The 18193-nt window shown below is 52.4% G+C and overlaps 1 protein-coding gene across 1 annotated transcript in view; it reads left to right on the top strand.

Moving 5' to 3' along the window:
* The window catches only part of YRDC (yrdC N6-threonylcarbamoyltransferase domain containing), a 93702-nt gene that overhangs the window by 28092 nt on the left and 47417 nt on the right, over positions 1-18193 (top strand). Inside the window, exon 3 of the mRNA XM_078681227.1 lies at positions 5688-5802. Within this exon, the coding sequence (XP_078537353.1) occupies positions 5688-5802 (115 nt within the window). The remainder of the gene's footprint in view (positions 1-5687; positions 5803-18193) is intronic.

Genomic DNA, 18193 nt, shown 5'->3' with positions numbered 1-18193 from the left:
TATCCTCAACGAAATCCGAGCCACGAGGGAGGCGCTGGAAACGCGTATCGACACTATGGCGACGGGTCTCTCTTTGCTTCGAGCTGACCACAATAAACTTGCAGAGAGAGTCTCCGAACAGAAACTCTCATTGAATGACCTTATACCCCAGCAAACGGAACACTCTACGAAACTGGAGGGCGTAGAAAAACAGCTCAAGCAACTGTGGGACAAGGTGGATGATGCGGAAGGACGCGCCCGCCGCAATAACGTCCGCATTTTAGGCATTCCAGAACGCAGCGAGGGGAGGAACCCCACCCAATTTGTGGAAGACTGGCTCCGTCAACTGGTAGGTCTGCAGGATCTTACCCCCCTGTACAGCGTGGAGAGGGCACATAGGATGCCGTCCAAACCACCACAGCCTGGAGCGCCCCGCGTCCTTTGATCGCACGCCTCCTCCACTACAAAGACCGTGACACTGTGCTACGTGTGGCCCGAGAGAAGGCACCGATTCGCTATGAAGACAAGAACATCTCCGTATATCCTGACTTCACGCCCACGGTCCAGCGTGCCAGATCCGCCTTTTTAGGAGTGAAACACAAGTTGCGTGAGAGAAACTTAAAGTACGCCCTTCTGTTCCCTGCACGCCTTAGGGTACTGCACAGTAACAAATCATACTTCTTTGACTCGCCGGAGGAAGCGGCAGAGTGGATGGAAGTGACATTGACCCCGCCGTCCTCACAGGACCCTTTTCTGGCCGCTGGGGGGGAAAGGCCGCAGGCCTCATTCGGATCGGCGAAGTACCGCGTCGGACACTGGACAGGCCCTGCCGCAGAGGACGTCGCCAACGGATGCAGATGCTGCGGACCATCCAGCGGACCCCACACCTGTGATGCAACTAATGAAGGAGGCGCTCGCCGCCCATGATGCGGGCACACCTAGAGACCTGATTAGCAACTCCGACACGCATACCGAGGTGTCAGGGTCAGCGAGCAGCGTACAACTCTTCCCAAAGATCACGGCACAGACAGCAGAAGACTTTTAACATCATCATCGTGACCGCACTCCAGGTGGTAACGTATTCACTGTATTATTCCTTGCCCTCGGGTGGGTTGCTTAAGGGATTGCTTTACTAAGGGCCGCCACATCACTGCAGGCCAGTACAGGTACGGCGATAGTAGTCTGCGCCCCCCACCGCAGGCACATGGAACTGTTTGACTTTTGCCCCTGTTGGGCATCATGGTTTGGACCTTGGGCCCGTTGGCCTAGGGACCTTAGCATTCAGGGATCAACTGTTTGTTTGACACTCCTCCTTTGCAATACGAAGTACCAGGCGCGTGCGCCCACATATTCATTTTTGTCACACTGCATGACCGGACATGGGGCCACTTAATGTGTATAATTTGTGCACCTGGAATGTGCGGGGAATGGGCTTGGTTCATAAGCGGCACAGGATACTCGCCCAGCTGAACCGCAGGGGCGTCATGATGGCCTGCGTACAAGAGACCCACCTGAACTGTGATGAAAGTTTGAAACTACATAAGAAGTGGAAAGGCCAACTTTTCGCCACGTCCTATTCTGCATTCTCTAGGGGGACCGCTGTTTGGCTCCGTAATTCTGTCCCCTTTAAGCCACTGGAGCAAAGAATAGATAAGGAGGGTAGATATGTGTTTGTAAGGGGGTTACTGGATGGGGCTGCTGTTGTGCTTGGCTGTGTGTACTCCCCGAATTCGGGACAACCTGATTTTTTTAATCAATATCAACAGGGTCATTGCGGATTGGGCGGAGCACTACTGGGTGGTGGGCGGGGATTTCAATACTGTATTGGATATTGCTCTGGACAGGTCACACCCCCCCCCCTTCATGCCACGGAAAGCAGGCGACAGGCGGATGCGCTGACACAGTGGGCAGAGGGATGGGACCTAGCAGATACTTGGCGCAGTACACATCCACAGGACAGGGAATATACCTTTTACTCTCCCCCCCCCCACACAGACTCCACACCAGGATAGACCGAATTTTCTGCTCCCGTTCCTTACTAGGATCGGTTATTCAAGCCCAGCACATGGGGAAGATCCTGTCTGACCACAATCCAGTTGAATTGACTTGGCAATGGGGCCGACAGTCGACCCCAATCCCGACCTGGAGATTACCCACGGAGCTCCTGGGAGATACGGTCTTCAAGTCCACTATGGTGGATGCCATTGAGGGTTATTTTGCCACAAACACTGGCACTGCCAGCTGCCAACAAATGGAATGGGACGCCTTTAAAGTTTTCATCAGGGGGGAAGCAATGGCCACTAAAGTGGGCATGAGAAGAGCCGTCATTGCAGATCTGAAAGATATGGAGGGTAGACTAGCAACCCTGGAATCAGAGGCGGCGGGCACGAACACACATTTCACACCACTGCAGGATGCACATATAAAGCACGCTGAACTGCTTGAGATTGTTGGACTACAGGGAGTACACACTAAGGCAGCACACACAAGCTGATAGGGCGGGTGCACTACTGGCCCGTATCTTACGTGACTCCCCAATACACCATCCCATCCTAGAAGTACTAGACCAAGACGACATACTAGTTTCGACACAAGCAGGGATCAACGCCGCGTTTGAGGACTATTACATCACGCTTTACAGCCCTCACAGCTGCCTCTCACAAACTGCATTTGAGGATTTCATGGGAGACCTCGAGCTGCCCAAACTCACTGACAGGCAAAGCGACGATCTAAAGCGTACTATTTCTGTAGCGGAGATTAGGCAGGCAATGCGCGCACTCCCGGGAAACAAAACCCCTGGGACGGACGGCTTGCCGTCCGAGTTCTATACTGCATTCATGGATCTGTTGGCCCCGCGCCTCCATGCCCTTTATTTGGAGGCACTACGGACTAACTGCTTACCGCAGTCCTCCCTCCAGGCTTTGATTACCTCCCTATTGAAGCCGGGTAAGGATGGGCTGCAACTTGCTAGCTACAGACCCTTATCCCTACTTAACACCGATTACAAGATACTGAGTAAAGTACTAGCGACGAGACTGGCACAATACATACCACATTTGATTCACCCTGACCAGTGCGGCTTTGTGCCGGGCAGGAGCACGGCCATGAATCTTAGACGCCTGGCCCAGCTGATGCTGCGAGACCCGATGGACCTAGGCTCGGAGGGATGCATCTCGTTAGACCTGAAGCAGGCTTTCGATTCCCTCAGATGGGATTACATGTTCGCTGTGTTCGAGAGGTTCGGAATCCCTAAAGAGTACATAGCGTGGGTCCAGCTGCTATACACACGCCCCACGGCTCGGGTGCGCACATCCAGGTACATCTCGGGTCCCATAGCTATAGCAAGAGGCACGAGACAAGGTTGCCCCCTCTCCCCGCTCCTCTTCATTCTAGTGCTCGAACCACTGCTCTGTAAACTACGGACTGTGGCCCCCCACCGTGGAATTAGGAGGGGTGAGACAACGCATATAGTGTCCGCCTATGCTGACGATATTATCCTATACCTGCATAACCTGAGAGGCGACCTAGACCCTATCCCTTCTATATTTGAGGACTTTAGAGCGTTGTCTGGCCTCACCATAAGCGAGCCTAAGTCCTACGGGTTTACCTTTGCCGCCGCTGCCTCGACTACGCCACTGCCCTTTGCCCCCCATACGTTTCAGATGGCGGATACTACCTTCCGATACCTCGGGATACAGGTTTACAGGGATGCCGAAATGATGATTGACGGCAACCTTGGAAGAGCTATGAGGACACTGAAATCCCAGATACAGTTCTGGTTGTCTCTCCCCCTCTCAGTGGCCGGCAGGATTGCCATTTCCAAGATGGTGATGCTTCCCCGTCTCCTTTACTACTTTACAAATTTACCGTTCCTGATCCCTGCCACGACGTTTAAAACACTTGACATGCTCTTCACGGAACTCATATGGGGACAAGGGCGGAGGCGCATAGGCCTCGCTAAGTTGCAACTCGCAACCAGTGCCGGGGGTATGGGAGTGCCAGACTTCAGGGCCTACAACTTTGCATGTCAACTGCAGTGGCTAGCCTACTGGCTTGCTGGCAGAAACCTCCATGAGATTAACATGGTGGAAAAGGATCGCACTAAGGGGAGGATACATGTCCTGCTCCTGCCCCGCTCGGACCTGGCGAGTGATGCCCCGCCGCTTCTCCGACTTGCAGTGCTGTACTGGCGGAAGGCGGTGAGATACACGACCCCTCTGTCATCTTACGCCCCCACAATTCCACTGCTCGGTCTGCCCTTGGGGTTGGGACCACTCATGGCACAAAAACTAGTGCACTGGCATGACGCAGGTGTGACACACGTAGGAGACCTTTTTGCTGAAGGGCGGATGCTGTCATTTGAAGACCTCAGGACCGCGCATAACATACCTGGGGGTTCGTTCCTTATGCATGCTAGCATCCGCCGCTACGTACTAGGGAAATGGGCACCCGGGGGGGGGTACAACCACCCACAAACCCTTTGCTGACAATGCAGTACCTTATGGGAACGGGAAGTCACCTGACAAAATGGCTCACTGCTAGCATTAGAGCGGGACGAGCGGTTTCACTTTCGCCTCTCAAGACCAAATGGGAGGGAGATGTGGGGAGGCCGTTCCGAGACAAGGAATGGGAGAGGATCCTTCAATTTCCCAAAAAAGTGGCCCGAAACCCCAAATTTAAATTCATCCAACTAATGGTCCTGCATAGGGCTTACTTAACACCGCACCGTTTACATGCAATGTTTCCCAATGCCGCTGACACCTGCCCTAGATGTGCTGTGGATGATGCGTCACTGACACATATGTTGTGGAGTTGCCCTAAACTGGGTTATTTCGGGACTACTATTGATGGCACACTTGCGGACGCAGGTGCATTGATGCAGCCACTCACCATGGAATACACACTTCTGGGACTGGGTCCAGCGGCGCGTAAGAGAAGCGTAGCAGCACGTTTTACTGATATAGCAGTGTTGCTTGCGAAGCGTGCCGTCACGATGAGGTGGAAGTCTCCCAAGCCACCTGATCCTGATTTGTGGAAAGCGGAAATGTTACGCTGGGGCAGGGCGGAGGGCGCAGCGCTACAACGCGAAGAACATAGAGGCCTCAGGAAAACACCGATCTCCTTAGACTGGTTTACTATACTAGGGAGGTTTGAGACAGGGAGTGATGAAGAGTCTGATATCTCAATACCGTAATCTGTGTTGGTTGTAGCTGTTGAGGGTCCCCCATGAACCACGCACGTCCATGCTGCACTGAATTGTGACATGAGATACCCTGTGATACTGTTGCTTATGCCACTGTCTAGTTGTGTAACATGCAAATCTATGCATACTTGAATTGTTCTGTTTGTTGGAGGCGCCCTGGTACTAAATACTGTTTTTATATACGTTCACTAGGAGTGTCTAGGGTGGGTCTGTTCTGTGGGTGGAGGGTGGGATGTAATTTGTACGGGGATTGTTTGATTTCCTAGAAACTCAACGGAAAATCAAAATGTATACTGTTCGCAATATTGCTGAGCATGATGGAGCTGCCTTAATCCGATATATGTACTATGTTACTGATACTATATGACTGCTCTAACTACCCTGCTAATAAACAGATTAAAAAAAAAAAACAGATCAGAGGCCTGGAATGTATGTACCTCTATCATGCTTTTCTGTTTTTTTCCGCTCAGAAGTTAATGTTCCTAATTTTTTTTTACTCTTACAGGTACTGCGACGTAAACGTAGCAGACGAGCTGCTGCTGGATTTGCTGCCAGGCCCAGTTACTCTGGTCTTTGAGCGATCGAAATCCCTGAACCCAGACTTAAACCCATTCACTTCAGTGAGTCCTTCCTGAAATTATTTATCTTTGCTCCAACTGAAAGTGTTTCCGATGTGCTACTCGTTCTTAAGCTCTTGTCTATGGGCAATCGCTGTGTTACAAGCTGCAGTACAGAAGCCCTTGTAATTGAAAACCATAATGACAGTTCCATTGACGACAGTAAAAGAGGCAGTTGATTTATGTAGCTTATGTATGTGTACACACATTATTAAGCAGTATGCAAAAACGTTGAGAATCATGACGCCTAGCTGATCTTTTTTTTTTTTTTTTTTCTCTCTACATAAGCTAAAGCTGTTCCTTAGTCCCCATGATCTCAAATCAGAATAGAAATTCCACAATAGACTGCCGTCCTGCAATAAGTGAGGATCTATGTACTGTTGTTTCAGCAGAGTGCTGTACCAGACTCCTCTGCCACGCAGGGAATCGAGAACCCATCTGACTGACTCAAGAAAGGCTTAACTTCCATTTGTTGCAGGAATTAAATAAAACACTTTATTCTGTTCCACAGATTGCTATGCCTCTCCCTACAGTCGACCGGTTATTTTTAATCTGCCCAGATGAGTTCTATGATTTGAGAAAGTATACATGCTTATAATCTCAAAGCTGAAAGGCACATCTTCAGTCACTAAACACGGTCCCTTCAAAGACATCTCTATGTATACAACGTTATCCTTCTACTCTTTTTTTTTTTTTGATCAATTTTTTTGATTTTCAATTAATACATATACAGCAATGAAAACACAGCCAACTTTTAGCACAGTGAGCAGTACACAACAGTGACAGATAAAACGTGGGGGAGTAAGCCCCCACATACAGGAGTCCGACTAGGAATAACAAGAGACAATGTCCACAACCATGTCCATAGGGAAGCCTCAAGAAGTTCAGTCTTCTACCACCCGATCCATTTACCCCACACTTTTCAAAACTTTTTAGGGCAGCCGCGGGCAGCATATATGGGATGCTCCTACTCTGCACACAAATCTACCCCTCTGCGCCACCGTGTCATGGAAGGGGCCAACGGGTCCAGCCAAGGGCCTGCAATATCTCGTTTAGCTACCATCAGAGCCATGGTGAGACAAGTTTCTCTGCCCTGTTCCCGTCCAAACCATCAGTAACTCCCAAGAGTATGTTCATCGGGTTCAGCGGGACTTCCCAGCCCAGGACCTCAGTAAGTTCAGCGGCCACTAGCTCCCAGTAATGCGAAATATCGGCCATACCATGTGATAAAAGTCTGCTTGGGGGCAGTGACAGCAGGGACAGGAAGCATCAGGCCGGAAGTTCAGAGTGATGAAGGCGCAATGGGCGTGATGGGCGCATGTAAATAGTATACTTGAATCGGAGCCGCGCAGAAGCTGTAAGTGGCCATCAGCGCATCCCTCCAATCAGCATTATCTAAGGACCAATCCAACCCTCCCATTTATCCCAGAGAGAGCAAAGGGAATTGGGGGTGTTATTTGTGATGGAACGATAAATGCGGGAAATCTCCCCCCCCCCCACCTCCACCCCTCCCCCAAATTACCAGTCATAACCTGTGCTTTAGGGGGCTATATTCGGGCATGGAGGTCCCTTCCAAGATGTGCATATGGAGTGCATGGCGCAATTGAAGATAGCGGTAAAACTGAGAGGCATGGAGGGAGAACCGGGTCTGTAGTTCTGAGAATTCGCAAATGTAACTCCTGCGCCAGACATCCCCCAGTTGAGAAATTCCGATGAGGTCCCATGCTCTAAAACCAGAGAGAGTGGCGACGTCTTTGAGCTGTGTTCCGCACCACAAGGGGGTATATTAGGTTAATCTGCCTGACCAGCGGGTGTGGCGCAGGGTGGCTTGCTAGGCCAAAAACACCCTACGAGTAACTTTTGACTGAGTGTGGGGAATAGCAGTTCCGTAGAGTCTCTCTTGAATACCAGAGAAACCCAGGGCATGCAGTACCAGGCGGTGAGGGATAGAGGACTGACAATCGAAACACTCTCTCGACAGATGAAGGGGGACCAGGACCGACTTGGCCGCGTTCAATCTGACACCAGAGACCCCCTCAAAGAGTTGTAGGGCTCAGAGACATCGAGGCCCTGAGCGGGCTGGGTCCGACGAAGATCAGGACGTCTGCGACGTAGTGGGAAATCTTGTCCCCCGCCAGACCAGACCATTGCCACTTTGTGAGGAGCGGGTCTGCGCGGATGAGAGAGGCAAAGGACTCCATCGCTAACCTGCAAAGGAGGGGCGAGAGAGGGCTAACTTGCCTCGTGCCTCTCCCAATGGGGAAGTGGCGCGAGAGGTCTCCGTTAACCCTCACCTGGGCCCGTGGATTGCAGTAAAGGGATTTGACCAGATTAAGAAAGGGGGGGGCTCAAAGCCCATCTCCGACGACACCGCCTCCAGATACCGCCAATCCACGGAATCAAATGCTTTCTCAAAAACCATGAGGAGCAAAGAGAGATAGGGAGTCGGTGCGCCAGAGCAAGCTAGAGCCGTCTGAGGCAGTGCCTGGTACCCCGGGCGGACATAAACCCGCATTGGTCCATGTGGACCAATGTGCTCAGGTGAGGGCGTATGCGCTGTGCCAAAACTGAAGCAAATATTTTGAGCTCAGAGTTGATAAGGGAAATAAAGCGGTGATCAGAGCAGTGGGCAGAGGGGGGGGGGGGTGCTGGGACTTAGGAATCACCACAATGGTGGCCAGATCAGTTTCAGGACGGAAGGAGCCGCGATCTGCCACCTCACAGTACAGTAGTAGGAGATGGGGGATCAGCGTTTCCCGGTCAGATGCGTAGAACTCCTGTGGGAGGCCCTCTGGTCCCAGCGTCTTACCCGCCGCCATGCAGGAGATAACGTCATTGATTTCTTCCGGAGTAATTGGGAGAACACGCCCCTCTGCTTTAGCGTCGGTGAGCTGCGGAAGGGGGAATCTTTCGCTCCGGAGGAGCTCCGATAGAGCAAGGTCTGGAGGTTGAGCAGAGTGCAAAGATGCATAGTCCGAAGTAAAACATTGGGTCACCGCCGTGGGGGCCTGATGGGTCTCCCCATGGGAATCCATCACCTCAGGTATAATACGGTTAGCCTTTGGATAAGTGGCTAAGCGGTGGAGGAGCTTCCCATTTTTATCTCCCCACCCATACACTCGCGCTACGGCGGACCTCTACAACAGCTTAGCGAACCCCATGGAGGCCTGTCTAAGCTCATCCCTGAGAAATGCGAGCTTCTGATCCTGGGCTTCCGTTTGTTCTCCAGGCGGATGGGCCTGCAGCCGGGCAGCTTGGGCCTCCAGGAGCATGAGCCGAGCCTCCTGCTTCGTGCGTTGGATTTTAAGTTGGCCTTTGGCAAAACAGCAAATAGTTGCCTTAGAGGCCTCCCATAAGGTACTGGGGGACGAAACCGAGTCTTGGTTAGCGGCGAAGTTTAGTCGCAGTTCGAGCCCTACGTGCTTCCGGAAATCTTTGTCCTGGAGAAACCAGGCGTTAAGCCGCCAGACCGGGCGTGAAGAGGCCGGGAGACTACCCAGGCGCATAGAAACTGAGGAGTGGTCCGATATGCCTCTGGGAAGGATATTGATGTCCTAGATTGAATCGACAGTCCAGGGCTGGAAGAATCAGATAGTCTAACATGGCCTGTGTGTGGTGGGCGGTCGATGTGTGAGTGAACACACGAGTAGCCGGGTGCCTGAGTCTCCAGGTGTCTCCCAGACCCAGAGTCACGGCCCAGTTCGAAAGGAGTGTGGAGTGGGAAACCCGAGTGACAGAAGGGACTGTGGCAGAATCAAGGTCCGGGTTCATAACCGCATTAAAGTCCCCCTCATCCCCCCTCCCTCCCTCCAACTACAGTGGTCCCCGGGGGCAGGTGGAGCAAGGCTCCGGAGCGTGGAAGACAGCAGAGAAAGGGGAGAGTACACGGTTATCGGGCTCATTCCCCTCCAGAATAACAAAGCAGCCTCCCGGATCATGTATTACTTTACGCTCGACAAAAGAAAGGGCGCGGCGCAGCAGGACTGCCACCCCGCGAGATCCCCGGGTAAAGCCAGAGTGCCAAACCCCACTGTAGCCATAGCGCGCCAGAAAGGGGCATTGGTTGCCTAACAGGTGGGTCTCCTGAAGCAGCAATATGTCTACATTGTATCGCTGGGCATCACGCAGGGCTGCAGTGCGCTTAACCTTATCTATAGGCCGTTAACATTCCATGACATAATATGAAGTGAGGTAAAACCGGTTTGGTCGTCAGACATGGAGAGGCTGGGGTGATGGTCGAGCACCCAGCATGCGCAGAGATCGTAGTGGTGCAAGCGTGTGGGGTGCAAGACATAAAAGGACAATGTTGGTCACTGTGTGGATGTCGCAGAATGAGGCAATAGTGCTGGCATAAGAATAACAACAAAAAAAACAATAATACCCGGAACAACGGTCCCCCCACATGTACCTCACCCTATCCTTAAGGAACGGAAGCATCTGTCGCCCTAACAGTGGAAATGAGCAAAAACAAAACTAAAACACTCAGGACTGGGAAACGTGGTGGACCCCTGCTCTTTGCAGGATGTGCATAGGTAAGTCCTTCTAGAGTTGGAGCAGTGATGAGAAAAGTCGCCATCTTTGCCGCAGAGCCAAGCCCGGCAGGCAGGCAGAGAGAGGCTCATGCGGGATTGTAGAATGGTAGGGCCGAATTCGACCAGGAACCCTTCAGTATTTGCCCGGCGTTAGCTGCCTCTCATACCATTCGAGATTACCAAACAAAGAGGCAGGCGCTGGAGACAGAAGTCAGGAAACAGGAGTTTATTCCGACGGAGCAGAACACGTCAAATCAGACAACAGGGTATCTTCTCGAGGTGCTCTAAACGCATCCTTGAGGCCTGGCCTCTTATACACAGGTTTATTGCTTTATTACATAAAACACATTCTTGTTAATACTTTGATGTACGGAAAGGCATCCTCGGAATCCCCGCTCCAAACCCGTTCCCACACATAGTTACAGTAAAAGTCCCCACCCCGATCTCAGTAGGTGATGGCTATCAGGCAGCTGGATATCCCGCTGGCTCCCGGAATGTGTGTGGCTCATCGGATCTCATGGGATGGGGGCTTTTATCAGTCATAGATTCTTTGAAGAGGGACAGCTTCCTACTGTAAAGGGGCAATAAACTGTATCCGCAGGGCTAGGTGATGGCCTGGGATCGGGCGGGACAATCGGGCACAGAGGAAGGGGGTTCATCAAAGAATACGTGATCATTAAAGGGGCGGAGGGAGGTGTTAGTTGGGTACGGGATGTGGCTCCGAGGCAGGGCCGCGCTGAAGGGGTGGTTTATGGTCCAAGCATGTGGGAACGTGGGCTGTCAGCGCGCGGGGGATGCTGGCGGGGTCAGAGAGGGAGAGAGGGAGACGCGCTGGCTATCGGCAGTGGGCAGAGAGGCCATGGCGTTCAAAATGGCTGCTACTTACGCGCACATTTGAGCTAAAAGGGGACAAGATGGCGCCGATAATGTTTACGTCGCAATCTAGATTTTAACAGGATCCCTGATGAGCATCGGGCAGCGCAACAGGTCAGTGTCGGGGAGGTCCAGAGGTGAAGGCCATGGCGAGGTGTTCCCAGGATCCAGCGGCCCGAGGAGCCAGACCACTACACACCCGAAAGCTCTCCAGGAAGCGGAGCCGGCTGCCGAGAGGAACCCTGCAGAGAGACTGAGCGGGCCTGCCTCTTGTCACAGCGTCATCGTGAGCGGTTGCGTTGGGGACGGGGGCCAGGAGCCCCTGGATGCCAGACCCCACCAGGCACTCCGCCAAATGATGGATGTCGGTTATCGGCCCGCAGGGGTCGTTCCTCCATGGCCCAAGTCTCCTCAGGAGTATCAAAGAATAGGGTCTTGTTGGAGAACACCACTCGCAGGAGTGCCGGAAAAAAGAGCCTGTACTGTATGCTTTTGCTTAACTTCCCCAAACGAGCGGCGGTGACCCTGGGCCTCCCGTGTATAGCCAGGGAAAACCATGATTGTATGATTTTCATAACGAAGACATTGCTGCTTGCGGGCCTCGGTCAAGATGCAATCTCGGTTCTTGAAATTAAGAATTTGCATGATGATGGGCCTTGGGGGCTGCCCCCAGAGGCAGTCTCGGGGCAAGGGAGCGGTTTGCTCGCTCAATTGCGAACCACGGGGAGAGGGAGCCCTCGGTGACCCACGAGCGAAGCCACTTTTCCATGAAGTCTGCTGGGCGACCCTGCTACACCCCCTCCGGGAACCCTACCAGGCGGAGGTTGTTGCAACGGGACCTATTTTCCATGTCTTCCGCCCTCCGATGCAGCTCTCGGGTGTGAGACTGAAGCTGGGTGACTTGTTCTTTAAGCTACTGGACATCGTCCTCCACCGTGGAGATGCGCGACTCGGTCTCCATGATCCGGGCCACCACATGCCTCAGATCTTGCCGGGTGAGGATGATGTCAACCCGAACCTCTGCAATCTTGCCCTCCACAGAGGACTGCGAGGCATGTATTGCCTGAAGGATGCTAGTCAGAACTGCGGCCGGTAGGGCTTCTCTGTTCCCCGACCGCCCCGGCATCTGTGGTGGTAAAAAGATCCATTTCGGTCTGAGTGGCCAGGGTCTTGGCCGCCCTGTCATGACCCATGGTCGTCATTCAATGATGCCTGAACCCTACCTTTTCTTTAAACAGTCTACGCGGCAGGGGCCACCAACCAAGGTCAAAGAACGCACAGTCAAAATGTGGGTCAGTTTGGCCACCCCCAAAGAGGTCCCAGAGCAGGTGTGAGGTCTCCGCGCTTGGGGCCACCGGACCGTGCCAGGTTCCCTCAGGGCAAAGCAAGACAGTGGGGTGGCAGAGGGAATGCTCAGTTAGTTCTTACACTCGCAATAGTTGCAGGCAAACTGATCTCTGCTGGGTCGCGGTCATGGCAGGAGGCAGCACAATGGAGGACTAGCCCTGATCTGGGAGCTAGGGCCTCCGAGCGCAAGGATCTACAGACCCCAGCAGGTGCCCCAAGACAGATCAGGAGGTGCTGAAGGGGGCCAGCCTACAGGGCCTCATAACGCTTGATGCGTGCGTTTGAACACCCACCTCGTCCGTGTCGCAGCCCAGGAGGGGTAGTGATAGCTGGAGTGCAGGCCGGCAAGGGGAATCTAGAATTCAACAGGCCCAAGGAGAGCATCAGCATGGCAGGGCAAACCGGGGACAAGGGCGGCGGAGGGCCCTCTCAAAGAGCCCAGCAGCAGATACAGGCGGCACCCCCTCACCAGGACTTTGCCAGGCAGAAGTAGTGATGCAATTCCATCATGTCGGTAGGCAGAGTACCAGGGCCCAGGCGGTCGAACTCACAGCAGACGAGGTGGTGGGGAGCGACAGGCCGAACCACTTGTAGCACCTCTCAGTGCCCAGATCGCACAGGCAGGCCAGGCGCACGGGGGTCGCTCACAACAGTCCCAGGACTCACCGCTCTCTAATCCCGCCAATTGTCGGGCCTGCACCCCCTCTAGGCCGCCACTCGGCATCCCCAGCCTCTCACCGCCCCCAGCTCCAGCCCCCGCCGCCCTGTACCATGGCCTTGCCCCTCTAGGCCGCCACTCGGCATCCCCAGCCTCTCACCGCCCCCAGCTCCAGCCCCCGCCGCCCTGTACCATGGCCTTGCTGCAGGGGAGCCGAAGTGCAGCTGTAGGTGTCTCCGTCACAGGGGACCGCAGGAACAGTGCCTCACCGCAGGTGTGCCAATTGCAGCGGCAGGGAGCCGACCTCGACCGCAGACTAAACGGCTGCCGCCAGGCAAGGAAGGAGGAGGGGGCAGACAGAACCGAGGCCCTCCCACAGGCCACTGCCCAACGTCCAAGGCTCGAGCGCCGCCACACCTCAACCCTCGGACTGAGCTCCCGTCGTCCGAGGTGACGGCCGATATTATGGTAGCGCCACAGGGAAGCCAGGTGCACCGCCACGAATGTCTCGGCCTCGGGCAGAGGTCGGAAGGCAGCCTCGCGCCCGTGGCACCGATCACAGCAGCGGGGCCGGAGGCAGCTGGCGTCCATGTGGGAGCATGGCCCGGGAAGGAGGAGGAGGAGGAGGCAAGCGGCGTTCAAACCGCCACAGTACCCCAGAGGTCGGTTGCTCCCCAGGGGCCTGTCAGGCCGGTTCAGAGATCTCAGTCGGAGCACAGGCAGCTCAATCACCGGCGCCAGGTAGCGAGTGGAAAGAAGGGGTGGCCACCATTTTAGAAGCGAGCGCCGACCGGACCGCCAGGCGATCGCAAGAAAGCGCCGGTGCCCAGAGTCCCCACAGCCAGGACCACCATCAGGTATGTGGCAGAAGTGAGGCGCCGAATATCAGGGCTGGATGGCGACCAAGGCGGGCAGATTGCTGGCGGATAGCAGAGGGGTCCAGGAGCACACTTAAGGTGTGACCGCCATCTTCGCCCGCTAGGCCACGCCCCCTACCCTTCTACTCTTATGAAGGATTTCATATTCCGTTTTGGAACATAAGCACATGAAGACTTTTGTTATGAGGTCGCTTTTTAAAATCAATCAGTTCAGTTTTGTCAAGTTACAACGGAGACCAAGTTGAATGTTTGTTGCAGGGCGGTGGCACAAATGTATTTAGTTCTAGTTGTATTTCACAGTAGAATTGTTAACTGGAGATTTCGTTGGATCTCTGTTAGTATTGTGATCAAAACCATCACAACAGTAGAAAGTGACAGTGAAGTGAAGGAAACTAGATGGGAGGTGACCCAATAAAGTATTCTTCATTTGCTACCCTTCGTTGTATTTAGTTGAACGCCTGTACAAAAAGCAAGTTTGGTTCCCTTAGTATTGCGTCTGTGTTTCGAGCTGTCCCCTACAAGCTCTTCATAAGGACTACACGGGGTCCAGTCCCATGCGTACCCCCCCTTATAAATCTTATAATGAGGATACAGTGAAGTGCACACCTAAGGTATATACAAAAAATACATTTGGTTACTTGATGATACTCCGTATTTCTAGTTGGGCAATACTAGCTCCAAACATGTTGACACAGACGCAATAATAGGGGACCAAACTCATTAAGGTCAGGTTTCTCCCTGGTATTAATTCTTGATTTTAATCATACCAGCCAGGGGCGAGAATAAAATAGTAGCTCACTAATTTGGTTTTTTTAAGGTTTATTTTCCTTCCACTCCACATCACTGCACCTCACATAGTCCTTAACTAAAGTGCTCCAACGTAGTTCGCAAGTTGCAGCAGACCTCAATCCATAGAGGATTGAGAGGAATCCCAATGATGAAACATGCCACCTAGGGCAAACCCTGGTGGGTCAAGGGTCTCTAGAAAAAGGTTTTTTGTTTTCTAGTAAGGTGATTACAACTAACTTTTGTTGAATCCTAGTTCCCCCATAGGTTCGTTTTTTTCGATGTACTCGATTTTGTGTAAATATATATACCCTTGTACAGTCCTGAAGAGGCCACACATGGATTTGCCTGAACACATCAACTACATATTAAGAGATGTCCACGCTGACAGTTGAAAAGATAAATTAACTTAAGGACTGCCAGCCTAGCCTCATTGGATGTTCTGCACATAATACCAGGCGACAGCTACAGATAAAGTGGACACACCGGTCCTTCACATATTTCAACTATTATATATATATACGAAGATAGTGTGACTAGTGTCTTAAAGAACATGTTATCTTGTCTGTAAGATGTCGCTGTATAATAAATTGATGTTTAGTAAGACTAAAGGAGGCATCTATATTTAAAAGTTTCATCAATGTATTGTTTAAATATTTTTTATCCAATAATAATGTGTTATTGTTGACCAAAGAAATCAAATGTAATCCGCAAGAATTATTACAGTTTCTTTTCTACAGATGACCTTGCAGGTGCAGCTCCTGGTATGGTTTGGTCCACTGTTCCCATTGCATGGATCATGTTGTTGGGACATTCTGGATTGTATCTATGTTGTTACAACATAGGGATGTATGTGCTGAGAAGGTTGTTTGAGGTGTTTGGTTGTACAAAAAGCACACATCCGGGACATCAAATTTAAATATTTTAATGCCTTTCTAGACAGGCCTGCCATCAGATGTGGCTTTTGTCAGCTGTTTCGGGTGGGTAATGTTCAGCATCATAGACATTTTATATATGGGCCGTTTCCCCTTCATAAGGAGATTAAAGTTGCATATCTGGTTATTTATGCATTTTATACTTATAAAGTGGGGACCGTCTTTTAGAAACTCACCGTGAGGAGCTCTTGGCTGGAGGAGGACCTGCCCTCTTTAGTACCGGACCCTTTGGACCTCGCCGCACCCGCTTCGCGGGTGCCGCATCGCCAGCAGTGTGAGGAGCTGCACCTGTGACCGAGAGGGAGCTGCTTTGGTTTTGGGCTGTGGAAGGCAGCTGGGCTGCGAGCGTTGCGGGGACTCCATATCCCAGGAGTCCCTGCGTGACCGTGTGACACCTTCCGGTCCGCTCTCCCTGCTGCCACGCCCCCCGCCCCACTGAAGGCTTTTAATCCCTCATCGCCCTGCCTCTTGTGGGACCGTCTTTTAGAAACTCACCGTGAGGAGCTCTTGGCTGGAGGAGGACCTGCCCTCTTTAGTACCAGACCCTTTGGACCTCGCCGCACCCGCTTCGCGGGTGCCGCATCGCCAGCAGTGTGAGGAGCTGCACATGTGACCGAGAGGGAGCTGCTTTGGTTTTGGGCTGTGGAAGGCAGCTGGGCTGCGAGCGTTGCGGGGACTCCATATCCCAGGAGTCCCTGCATGACCGTGTGACACCTTCCGGTCTGCTCTCCCTGATGCCACGCCCCCCGCCCCACTGAAGGCTTTTAATCCCTCATCGCCCTGCCTCTTGTGGGACCGTCTTTTAGAAACTCACCGTGAGGAGCTCTTGGCTGGAGGAGGACCTGCCCTCTTTAGTACCGGACCCTTTGGACCTCGCCGCACCCGCTTCGCGGGTGCCGCATCGCCAGCAGTGTGAGGAGCTGCACCTGTGACCGAGAGGGAGCTGCTTTGGTTTTGGGCTGTGGAAGGCAGCTGGGCTGCGAGCGTTGCGGGGACTCCATATCCCAGGAGTCCCTGCGTGACCGTGTGACACCTTCCGGTCCGCTCTCCCTGCTGCCACGCCCCCCGCCCCACTTCGTTCCCCATTTCTATGGTCCTCCCTCCCGCAGCGCGGGACGCAGCTCGGGGCGAAGACCGGGCAAAGAGCGGGCCGTTTCAGGACTGACAGGACTGGACTGGGCCACCCCCCTTGTTTAAATTGTTATCACATGTACAGGATTAATTGTATCTTATTCTTATATTTATCATGTGCTCACGGGGGACTCGTAGCAAAACTGCTAAGGGAGGGCTAAAACCTAACGGGACACTCGATGATTTCATTGTCAAGACTAATATGGCCATTGATAATGAAATCTCTAAAATCCAACATAGAGTATCATTGGAGTTAGAGGCAGCGCGAAGACTATCTCAGGATTTAACATTTTCTAAAAAATCATCTTTAGGCAATATTGCCTCGGCTAAAACTCCTGAACGCCTGTCAGGCCCCCGGCCCTTGATAGTAAAGGCGGATATCCATCACCCCTCATCAACCCCTCCACCGGAGTTACCATCTATTCCTTTGTTGCTATCTCCTAAGCCCACCCAGATTTTGTTGTCGAAAAACCAAGGCTCAAATTTAGGTATCCCCAAACAATTTGACATGCTAAAGCAGCCAGCTAGTTTTAATAAAAGGGATGCTGCACATATAAGAAAACGTCTTGCCAGATCAGCTTATGCCCGGAAAAAGGCCAAAATTGCGAGGGCACATTTCTTCAATAACCGCCGTCCCCTGGCATCAAATAGAGCAGGTACTAGTGTTCCGCTGGCCAATACTTGCCTTACTGGTGTGGACACTGGTATCAGTATAGACAGTATAGATTTAGATACAAAAACGGGGGAATCACTCCCAAATCTTGTTGAGGGAGTCCCTGAGGTACTGCTAGGTGAGTCTGGTAAGTTACAGGGGGGTGATGAAGATTTTCTCAAAATTGTATGGGACACATTGAAGAGGCTTCTATCCCCCCTGGAACTTCGACTCTCACGCATTGAAAATAATCTTTTAGAAATGGATAAGACAATTGTCACTCTAGCTAGTCTTAGCCTAAAGCAGATGGAGGCAAATACCCTACAGGGTGTCGAGAGCATCCCACAGGCTCCAGCTGCACTTATATCGGCCCCGCCCCCGCCTAATCCTAAACCTATACCCAAACCTCGCACCAAGGACTGTAACCCTTTAGTCATTAACCCCCAACCTATTGTCCCAATCCCCTGCCTTTCACAAGATAAAGCACCTAAAAAAATGGGTTCTCAGGTTAGTGTCCAACAACCAAATAAGAGTGCGAACCCACGTACTTACTCCCAGGGATCTAGAAATGGAAACAGACATAATTTTCGTGGGGGCTACAT

This window comes from Lissotriton helveticus, chromosome 3_1 (assembly GCF_964261635.1).
Source record: "Lissotriton helveticus chromosome 3_1, aLisHel1.1, whole genome shotgun sequence".
Classification (NCBI taxonomy): domain Eukaryota; kingdom Metazoa; phylum Chordata; class Amphibia; order Caudata; family Salamandridae; genus Lissotriton; species Lissotriton helveticus.
This window is presented reverse-complemented; position numbering and strand designations above follow the sequence as displayed.